This window comes from Pollachius pollachius (assembly GCF_949987615.1).
Source record: "Pollachius pollachius genome assembly, chromosome: 6".
Taxonomy (NCBI): Eukaryota; Metazoa; Chordata; class Actinopteri; order Gadiformes; family Gadidae; genus Pollachius; species Pollachius pollachius.
The window spans coordinates 10401791-10413628 of NC_136939.1; the positions used below are offsets into that span (position 1 = coordinate 10401791).

Here is an 11838-nt window from a genome sequence, read left to right on the forward strand (position 1 = left end):
TCCACATTTTAATATCGTAATCTACAAAATCAAAATAAGGCAATTTCTTCAGATAATACAATGATGTATGTAGGCTACTTTAAGAAAATAATACATACACTGACTTGAAATATCCAGTGTTATTTTCTTTCTCCATATATATGAGTTATGGACTGATCATTAGAATTTGGTCGGTTTGACAATGACTGAGCTGCCGGTGACAAGGGTAGGGTAAAACTCATTCATGAACATGTTCTTCACTCGGTGGCTAAAGAGGATGTACCTCACCCCAGGACCATAGCCTGTGAACACATGCGACACCTACAGGCAGACAAAGATATTCATGAATAACATTGGTAGTTATTTTGAGCATCACTGGATATGAAATCCAAGCTGGTGGAAGCTTTTAGTCTAATTGAGTCTTACACATTTAATTCAGTGGCGCCCGAAATATTATGCTCCATGGACCAAAATGACGGCAAAAATATAATTAAAATAATTAAAATGATAATAATAACTTGGGTAAACTCAAGATGTGTATAATACCAAAGCAAACGCAGACCAGATTATCAACATATAGGCCTTCATTGAATGGTGTATGCATTTCATTTGATGTATGGTATGGTGTTAGCCCGACAAACCTCTTTCCAGGTGTGTGAGTAGTTGGAACGGTCCTCTTTAGGCTGGACAGAGTACTCTGAGATGACCGTCTGGCCGTCCGCGGCCAGTAACTTGACATGCAGCTGGTAGATGTACTCATGCACCTGGGTCGTCTCATACCTGACCACCCCAGCACACAACAAGGGGAGCATATTCAGTCACTCTGTTCAGGCAGCTGACAACAGTTGACAATATATAGTTGTTAACTGTATAGTTGTATACAGTTGTTAACAATACATATTGTTAATTATATGAACTGTGAATTGTGCCTAGCTAAATAGGGCCGCAGTTCTACGCTACTGTAATATGTTATATTTTATAACATCGGTCATAATGGTGGTACTTGGGGAGACTAATGTTTTCTTAATGGGTACACGGTATAAAAAGTTTGAGAACCACTGACATAGAACATACAATTAAATAGCTTTAAAGGATTATCTTTCTGGGAATTTCAAAATAAAGTTTGAACAATAATGTGTTTGCATTTAGCATGTTGGATAACTATATAATACAGCCGTATACCAGCAGTAAGCAGATATACATTTTTAGGTGCAAATATATGCAGAAATAGCTATATTGAATCAACATTATCATTATTATTTTATTTGTATATATCGAGTTATTGAAGCAATGCAACATAAGTTCACCCAATTTAAATCTAAGAGGGTTAATTAGTTATTCTGTTGGACCTTAAAGTAAAAGAGATTGATTATTTAAAAGATACCCAACCAGCCCCTTCATTAACAGTGTAACATGTTCTTAATTCATACTCAGTGAGTTAGCTAGACTGGGTCAGTATGGACTACCACTGTGAAATTATGTCCTATCCTTTTCTGTCCTGACATTTTTAAACTGCATACGGGTCAGGGTGTATAAAACGGATGGATGATTGTTTTATATAATTATTGTCATCATTGACAGTTACTATATTGTACACATTTAATTAAGAATTTACAATGAATGATCAATGAATCCTTTACGATGAACAAGTCCATTATGATGTGGAGAAATTGTTTATAATGGCAAGCTATTCAGTTAAAAAATTGTTTCAGTCAGACATCATTCATTGAATTACCATACACTTAAATGTTGTATAAGCTATTAAAATACTTATTCAATTTAGTTGATGCTCTTATCCAAAGCCTCTTATCCTCTTTCTCTTACCCTGGCCCCCATGGAAATCAAACCCTAACCTTGACCAGTCGTGGTAGACACGACCACAACTTAATACAACAATACAAAACTCATGCAGAAGATAAATTCAGTTTTGTGTAAAATTCTATGTATTCATGTGTAATGTTAACCCACCAGTCTTGTATCTCAATGTCTGGCTGACTTTTATCCATCAAATCATCCGAAATTCTTTCTGCCTTCAGGTCCACCCGCTGCTCCAGAGTGAACCAGCTGTGCACAGAGAGAACACATTAACACACACACACAGGCGGGTGCAGGGGTGCACATTAGGTGTGACAGGTGGTGTTGGTCAGCAGTGACTGACCAATATTACTGATTGTGCTTCTGTCATAACCTGCACTTTTGTCCCAAAGCCCAAACCGCACATTTGGCTACAGATGGCAACCTCCGTGAACATAGCTTTCATTTTGTATTTATTGCATACATTTATTTATCTTTTATTTATGTTATGATTCCTTGTTATTTAACTGTTTGCGTTATGTGTTTTAATCACATGCTTGGTAAACAAGCAGCAATCTTCTTTGAATGTATTCTGTAATACCAATTAAGTTTAACACTGGTTAAAGAGGTGGGACCAAATATTTCTAAATGTATAGGGCACCTTTGAGCGAACTGTTTCTAGAGTTGTTGCTGTAGATTGGACTCGGCCACGCTGGTTGTAATCAGACATCATGTTTTATTACTGTTATTACAGGGTGTGTTGGAGGTTTGAACTAAGCAGCCTTGTACTGTAGGGTTAGGAATATTTACTAAGTTGGCTTTTTTGCAGAAGTTGAACATATATCTAACAGCATACAGTAAAGTATTACTGTACCTGTACTGGGGTAAATAGCACACAACCGCGCCCGGGGGTATTCCACTTCTATCTTCGGGGAGACGTTCTACTCCGGTAGTCCAGTCAGTGTAGTTACCTAGATGTGGAGAAAAAAACGAAGAAGTAAATAATACATGCAAGAGATTTCATACATTGCTTCAGCCTTCTTCATTCTTTCAATTAGGAAACTGCCTTCTCCTCTTCTCTCTCTCTTTGTGCTCTTGCAACACACTCCTGAGACGTGAGCAAAACTTTCACAGAAAATGAAAAAGCTGAATGCATTGTAAAATAATTGGGACTAAATGGGATAATGGGAATTTCTCTGTTTCTCTCTTACCTTCAGCTTGGAAACGGGGAGGTCCTTCTGGGGGGAACTCACTTCTCTCTGCCTCTGGAGGAGGGGTTTTGTGAGACAAACCTGTACAAGAATTCAGAGACACAAAGTCATGATAAACCTGCATAGTTGGTGTGGTGGCCCATGTGTGGACTGCAGTAATCCCACTGTGACTCTCACAATGATCATTGGTATGTTTTAGTGAGAGGGCACCTGATTACGAAGCTGTCACAAGTTATTAAAAGAGTATTTGTTTTATTTTTGTGCAATGCTATTAATTGAATTAATGAAAAGTATGCTATACATTATGAACGAGATTAAACTCTATTCCGCAGGAAGACAGAGGAATTAACGCCATACTTGAATTAATGTTGTAATTTATGACGAAACAATTTGCCAGATAGACAGTAGTATACAAACTAAAAGATTAGACTGGGAATAACTTTTTCCAAAGTGTAAATCAAGCAGTTATTCAAGGTTTGAGCTAACAAATTAACTGCACAATGATGGAAGTCTGCCAGTTAAAAAAAACAAAAACGTGTGAGCCAATAGTGATGTACCATAACATACCATAAGGCGACGTATTCTTCAACAAGTTCTGTCCGAACGGCTGAGGTTCGCAGACCATCTTCCTGGCCGGGGCAGCCATGATGTGTAAGGTTGTAGGGCTCCCTCCACAATGAGAAACCAGGAAGTCTATGCGGACAAATACATAAGCAGTAGAGCTAACGTTAGGCTTAAACTGCCCATGCCCTACCCTGATGTTGCAATAAAATTACACGTTTTCTCGGTGACGCATTGGCGTATTGTTAAACTTTAACCAAACCCTGAATCGTATCCACCTATAGAACTTCCCTATATGTAAATAGATAGAAAGGCATATATAAAGCCTGACTATGACATTGCTGTAAACGTTGGCAATGTAAACACGGTAACTCAGGCTTAGGGTACATTTTCAGTATGGACCTCTGACTCCACCTAGTGGATGAACACATGGACCGGTGGGCATGAAATGGGATAGGCCTAATAATAATAATAACATCAAGTTAGTTTGAAATACTGCATGCATGACCGAGCCAGACATTTAGAAGGCCAACAAACATTTTTGAAAGGCACACCTGGTACACAGGATATGACACTATAGGTTAATATTTGGAACTCTGCAAGCCTTGATGCCTGGAGCGATTTGTGGCCCATGTGTACACATTAGTACGCCACAAAAGGTGGCGTAGTAATGTGTCAACCGTTTGTGGCGTAATAATGTGTAAAAGCATAGAACAGCTAAAACGTGCATCATGCCGAGTGAGGCTCAATGGCCTCTTGCTCATCTCCTACAGTTTTGAGTGTCAAAGGAAGGCAGAATTCTCCGACAAGGGCTGATCATAAAAGAAACCACACACAATATCATTGTCAACGGGTGAGCATTGTATTTCAACGAAATTGCACGTTTTCTGCTTGGGATCAAAGGTCATGAATTTATTATGAACACTGGTAAAAACCAACGGTAAAACAATGTAAGCGTTAGAGTTGTAAGCGCCTAGTAGATGGCGTTAGAAGTAGTAAGTTGCCTATAATGTTGGTTAACTATCAGACATGTCCGGTCCAGTCCAGTATAATGATGAAAAGTAACCGACACAACTGAGTTAGTCTGTGCCGTGTCATTAACGTGAAACCTGTCCACCATAGCAATTCTCTATAGCGATAGGAGTCATGACAACGTATTGATAAATTGTGATTGTTGTCTGCACAATGTCTGACTAGGCTATGACTAGTGGTCACTGGAAGTGACTTTGGATAAAAGTCCCCAAGTATTATGAATACTGGAGCGATATGAATATGATATGCTTGTGTAGCATTGTCCAGGGGGAGAGAGGAGCTTCTATGACTGCTGCAGGGCTCATCAGGCCTACAGCGTTGCCACACAGACCCTCCTGACGTCTTTCCCCCCACCCCCATCTGCCCCGCGGAACAACTCAACCGCAGGTTCGCCAACGTTGACAGGTGACAGATTATAGTCAGGATGTACTACTACTACTTCTACTACAACTACTAATACTTCGAAGGCTTATGATGGTGCTTTTAGTGTTCTTTAAATTGGGCTTTCTGCCTTCATAAGGCACTTGAACTGCCTTGCGTTTGAAGGGTGCTATTTAAATAAACGTGCCATTCCCTATTACACGTCCCCTGCTCTTGAGTCAGAGACTGGAGAAAAAAGAACAGACGGTTATTTTCAGCTACATTCTCAGTGTAGTTCTGCTTGTAACCACTCAGTTGAAGTCTGTGGAACCCATTTGGCACTACTGGCTCCAACAATAAAGATTTCTGTTGGTTACGTAATTTATTTATACATAATAGTTTGGAAATAAATCAAATCATAGCCTTTAATATAGATCTTAGCATTGCATATATTTGTTGCAGTATTATGGAATATAAGCCTATTTGTACTACACTCTACTTGAAATGATGGGCCTTATTCACTATATTGGCCATCTTGGATCCATCTTGTGGACTGGTCCACCCACCCCATCCCACATTTAGTTTGACCACCCAGCTGGTGTCTAAAGCCAAGATGTCTGTGTATAAGGTCCACTGCCTCAAGATTCTGCATCCAACTGCAGTTTGATCTTTTCTTGTGTGAAACGTTTAGAGTGCTCCTCTGGTTCTCCATCTGCGGACATTCAGCCAGAGCCGGAGACGATCTCAGTGAAGGAGAATATGGAACCAGTTATGTCCGCTGGTCAGGGCGCTGACCAAATCAGAGAGGTCGGGGATGAGGTCACCAATATCCTTCAGAGAACGGTGGGTGATTAGATGATGACCATTTGTTCAACGACAGCAATAACACAGTTTGGCTTAGCAACCACGTCATTCCATGAAGAAAAAAAACTAAATTAATTGAAAAATCAGATGGTGTTTCATTAAAGACACAACTATGCTAAAATAGTGCATTCATCCCATTGGCACTTCTCCACATCACTTCAATATGATTTATTTGGTAAATGTGTGTACTGTGTTTGTACAGGAGGTGGAAGTTCAATGGGGCTCCAGCTCCTATGTCCTCTTGGGTTTGGTCACATTCGTGACCAGCTTCGCTGTTATGTACCTTTACCAGCAACCCCATCTGGACCCCCACCAGCGCTGACACGAAAATCAAATAAACCTTTCTCTCGATTGGATCCTTTGATGATGGCTTACATGGCAGTTTACGAGCCATGTTTGGCTTGCGATCTCACTACCTGCAAACTGATGTCACAAAGGGAAGAGTCAATGTTTGTAGTGGTGGTTGTGAAAGAGCTTAGTGAATAAATTGCCCCACTTTGTGGATGCCATTGCCACACACACTCTTTTTTGTGAGCGTCAACAGTGACGTCAACTTGCTTTTTGTGTATTTATGATAATTACACTTTTTGTGATAAATTGAACAAATGAACACGGTGCAACTTAGGTTTTGACTTAACTTTGAGCTAAGGTTAGATCAAATTTGTTAGTGTTATTTTTTGGCGATACATGGAAGCATTATTATTTACAGCTGTTGATATACCATACAGTATATTCCGCACATATATATATATATATATATATATATATATACATAAATCAGGACATATATTCCATTGTATGAGAGAAGTGAGAGAAAGTGAGAGAAATAGAGTGCTAGAGGGAGCAGAGGGTTGGCTGCACGTCTGCCATGGAGTTTAGGAGGGTAATTTATGGGTCAGCTGCTCGGTTGGTGGAGAACACCCCTGACCATATAAGGCCTGGAGTTCTGGGAGGAAGCCAGGGAAACAGGGTAGCAGAGTCTGTTGACACAAGCCATGCTCCTATCAGGATACATTCGTGACTACCTGCACAGAACCCTGCATCCGGGATTCTGGAAGACAATTATTAAAAGACAATGCAAAAGAAACATAACCCTTAACAAACACACAAGGTATAAATACATATAAAAAAACTGCCACAGAACTAGTCTCAGGAGGTTTGACGTCCTCCTGAGTGAACTGTTTACACAGAGGGATGTGCAAGGCTAGCTAACAGACAGAATAAATCTGAAAAGGCAACATCCACATCATTAGTCACGTTAGCGTTTAGCCTAGAAGCATGACACATACTCCCTATGCAATCCCCTATTGCCTGCATGTATTCTTTAACTGTCAGAGTCAGTTAAATCTCTTTCAGAGATGGACCTGGCTGTTGTTTATTCTAACATAAATACTTTGTAAGCTACATTTGTGTACAGTATTAACTGCTGTAACCCTTTTTTAAAGGCTGTTGGTAGAATACACGGAGTGCATGATTAGTGTGCCTGCGTTTTAAAGGTAAACACTCTGGCTGGTTTCCAATGGTTCAATCCTTATCCCCCCCTCCTGTTAAGGTAAAAATAACCACTGAAATTGTTCCACTGACGTGTTTGTGTGTGGGAAGGGGCGGGGTAAACGTTGACCAGAATTGGGCTGTGAACCAACAAACACACTGCTGCTGTGCCCCATGTGCCGCAGCAGCAGTGGGTCCTCTAGAGGGACACCTGTTGTCCTCCTATATGTGTGATCCGTGGCTCAGGCATGTTGTCTAGCATATGCCCACACTGACCCCAGGCCCACGGTTCTCCCCATCAGCTGATCCGCTTCAAGCACTTGAACAAACACTCTGACCTGAGAAAGCGCTGTGGAGGACAGTAGCGCTGCTTCGGCTGGATGAAGCAGGATCCTCTGAATAAATAAACCTGCTTAATGGTTAAAGTACACTCTAATGGTGCTACCGCGTGCCCCAGTTGTCCGCTCTGTTTAACACCGAGCACATGAGGGGCTTTTATAGCAGGGGTGAAGGGGGATTTTGGATCCAGCTACTTGAATGGGTTAAACGTAGGCCTATACTACTCACCAACTTATACCTAAATGAATTCATAATGTAATATTATAATTAAATCATCTCCATTTCTACTACTTTTGTATATAAGGACATCTTTTCTGTATACTTTTTGCAGGATTATAAAAAAAATATATATATATATATATATTTGTAATTCTAACTCCTCTGTTGAGATACACACATTTCCTGTCTAGGATTAATTATGTTATTTTACTTAAGAATTTTAGAAGCAACCATGGCTTTATGGCTAACAGCTGTATTGACCCTGACCCAGCTGGCACATGCATATGCTCCCTGTATGCATCGAGGGCACGGTTGCATCACATGTAAAATTCCCAACACTTGCAGCCAACCATGTACCATGTTCACGGCTACAGAAATACATGACCTTTCCATCTACCATAATGAACATTTTTCTAACGGAGAGCACACAGTGTACACAAATTCTGTCTCAAGTCTAACATTTGTGCACTCTCTGTTGGTATCTATTTCTACACATATTTTGATGATTTGATTTGATGATTTGCACTGCCAGTGCAATCGATTTGTGCAATCGACTTGTGCAATTGCTATGTGCAATCGATTCGTGCAATTGCTATGTGCAATCGATTTGTGCATTTGCTATGTGCAATTTCTATCTGCAGTTGCTCTGTGCAATATCTATGCGGCAATATCAGCAAATAATGAATCTTTGAGTTTCCCCAAAATAAATCATTATTTTACTGATTCACAGATTTGTATTATCCCGATTTTGACTGACTTTTTGTCTGAACAGGTAGTCAGAGCGAGAAAAGGTTAAAAACCTGACTTGATGTAATTGAATCAGCTTGAGGGGTGGGCTGGTGCTTGACCTGATGCAGATGGACAACCAAAGCCTGGGGTAAATATAGCCTGTTGCCTGACCACACGTTGTACGCCCCATGGGGCCAGCTCCCCTTTCAATGGTGAGGCCTCAGATACACATGCACATCGATCTCCAGAGAAGGATTCACACAATGTTCAGGCCCTGCAGACTGCCACCTATTTAAGATATGTGTTGCATGGACATTACACAACCCAATGTGGAACTGCAGTTTTAACAAACAAAAGATAAATTAAACCAAGTAAATAAATGGGCTATGAAGTCAATGTCTTTAAAATAAATATTACACGCTCCACAAATGCTGTTTCATAACCTAGTGTGAATTTCATTTCCCAATTAGTATCTCCATCCTCAATACAATGTGCACATTGTCAACACTATCTGCATCTTTGTTCTACATAAGTGCAAATGTCCAGACATAGACAGGTGGACATTTTAATGCAGGCGACAAGTTATAAATAAGGTCTGCCACAAATGTTTTATTTATACAGGCGGCAGTAAAAGCACGATTTTTCTGTTGCCAGGCAAATAATCAAAACTTGTGTGTACGTGAATTTGACATGCAAAAAATGGCTGCACATATTGTGCACTGGATAGCTGCCAAAACACTTGCATGAAAACACACTCGATGCCACGATGGGAGCAGCTGCAGGGACTCCGACACGCCTCATTGCTATCAGTTTCCTTTCTCCACGGGTCAAGTCATACACGCTCCGAGAGAGGTGTTCTCCATAGCCGTGAACTAAGTTTCCTTTTCCCAAGACACCCATGGATCGCTTCTTGGGAACAAGATGATGAAATTGTCAACTCAAAGAATGCATTTACTAGCTTGAGGGGATCCTATCCAAAACAGGGATAAACAGTTCTTCTACATTAAAGTGAATGGATCATTTTCAGAAGTCATTAGGGTTCAGTAGGGCATGGTTTAACATGGAGGTGTACAGCATGGGATGGGCCTGTTGGGGGTTTTCAATATCTGATTAGGCTTGAAGGGAATTTCAAAGCCTAGAACTGGAGCAGACGCAATCTAACGCAGTGATTTGACAGGCGCGTTGCATAACTGTCCTTGGACGACGCTGGGCGTGATGAGAAATGTGTTCTCCACTACGCCTTCGGGAGTGACGACCCCCACCCTCCGGTGCCACTGCTATCTGCCCAGACCGCTACACCCCTTGCACCCTCTCGCCCTGGCTGCTCAAACTTTGTGTTGGTGTTGGAGAGATTGCATAAAATTATGCACCGTATAGCTGCCATTGCAGCAGATCCTGTGGGTTTATCGCTTTTAGATAGTGTAACTGAAAGTGGCTTTTAACGCCACCATTATGTTAGAGTGTGTGAAAGTAATGCATGAACTGTACCATGATTCAAGCAAATTCGAATGGGACATGTTGAAGTGTGTGTGTGTGTGTGTGTGTGTGTGCGCGCGCATGTGTGCATGTGTGCGTGCGTGCGTGCGTGTGTGTGTGTGTGTGCCTGCGTGCATGTGTTGGTGCAGACATGAGTGTGTCATTCGGGTGTCAGTTGTTGGGGGTGGGTACAGAGCAGTGCAAGCCTGGACAGAGACTAATTTGGTAGCCCCCCACGAGAAAGGGGACAGGCGGCAGACAGCTGTGTCACATGACACTCATGGAGTGGGAGGGGTTTGTGGGTGTGGGGTGTGTTGTGGTGGTTCAGGGCACATATGATGGGAGGTGTAACACAAACCCTGGGCCGGTTGGAGCAGTATGTACTTACGTGTGTTAAGTGTGTACTTACGTAAGAGTGTACTTATGACAGTGTGTGGGTCTGGAAGGTGAAGCTGAAGGTTGTTGGTAGGTGGTAGGTACAGGAACTCGTTACTTATGGTGGGACACAAACACGGGGAAATGGAGAAAGGGAGTGACTGGCTAAAGCCGGTGTCGGTCAAGGGAGGAAAAGGCCAAAGTGCCTGTTGCCAGTTGGCAAGGGAAGTTGGGATCCCCCTCCTACAGCCAGCCCCCCACCACCAACCTTCTTCAACTTGGATCAGTGCCTCTACTAACAAACCCTTATTGCCCTTGAAGAAAAGTATTTAAAACGTGTTTCATTCAACGGGTGATAGGGTGTCGGGGAAGGGGGTGAATGAATGTTTTTCTGCCACAGCCATTGGAGAGTTTCAGGTACACCCAAACAACGACCTTCAAGCACGAATTAGTCTCAAATAAGCAATGCATGGTAGAAAGAACGAAGGCACTGCTCGGAGATGTGAGTGCCTTGGGCCGCCGACTTAAAACAAACGTCAAATAGAGCTGGAGGCATCTCAGTCAATCATAAGCATTGTTATTTTTTCACTAAACTTACTTCAACACTGCTCATCCTTATCATCATCATAATCCTCTTCATAACAATCTACGGCACTTGATGCAAACAACGAATATACAAGTGCGAACATTGTCATTTTTTGTTATAGCTGAATTCTTACAGTAAGCTTGCTCACTCGTCGCACTTTACAAGCCTGAAAAATGTTTTTATACAGCAAATCTCAAAAGCGTGGAAGTCGTCCTGACTCCGAGCGAACCCGAACAGAACGAACATGAAATAGCTTGTGAGCAAAAACCATGCACGCACAAAGCATTTAAGACAGATCGTCAAACACACCAAAGTCACCAAACTAGTGGGGACGAGCTGTCGGACTGGAAAGGATTCACAGAACAACGGGGTTATCAAACCAAGGTCTGGATGCGCGCACTTTACAATATATAGGCAGACCCCAAGAACCCAACAATATTATCAGTCAGGTAAAATGGTTGTTAAATAAATGGTTAACTGGTTGTTAAATAAATTATGAAGTAGATTTAGTTCCAGTCCAAAGGACTGAGGGATGTTTTCTGTTTCTTTGACTGATGTAACAGCTGCATTCCCTATGAGGTACATGGTAGGTAATAATTAGTTGTGTAGCATCTTATGGGAGCGTACCTATGTTCCCCGGGTTCTATGTTCCCCGGTTCCTATGTTCCCCGCTTTGTATGTGACCGGGGAACATAGGACCCTGTGTGCAAATCATTTTTTCATAGGATGTGCCAAAATGTAGACAATGTAGACAACAAAGAGGAATATGTAAGATGTGAGGTGCAATGGTTAAAACTTGGTCTTTCAATCTCTCGACAATCT

General features: G+C 41.6%; 1 protein-coding gene across 1 annotated transcript; it reads right to left on the minus strand.

Annotated features, from left to right (window-relative positions):
- Positions 1–3876, minus strand: nccrp1 (P1, F-box associated domain containing). The gene is made up of 6 exons (XM_079738304.1): positions 3552–3876; positions 2985–3065; positions 2648–2744; positions 1948–2043; positions 621–759; positions 1–300 (listed from the first exon to the last, which is right to left on the minus strand). The coding sequence occupies exons 1-6, from the start codon at positions 3628–3630 to the stop codon at positions 160–162; spliced, it is 633 nt and encodes a 210-aa protein (XP_079594430.1). The 5' UTR covers positions 3631–3876; the 3' UTR covers positions 1–159.
- Between the last annotated feature and the right edge of the window lie 7962 nt (positions 3877–11838).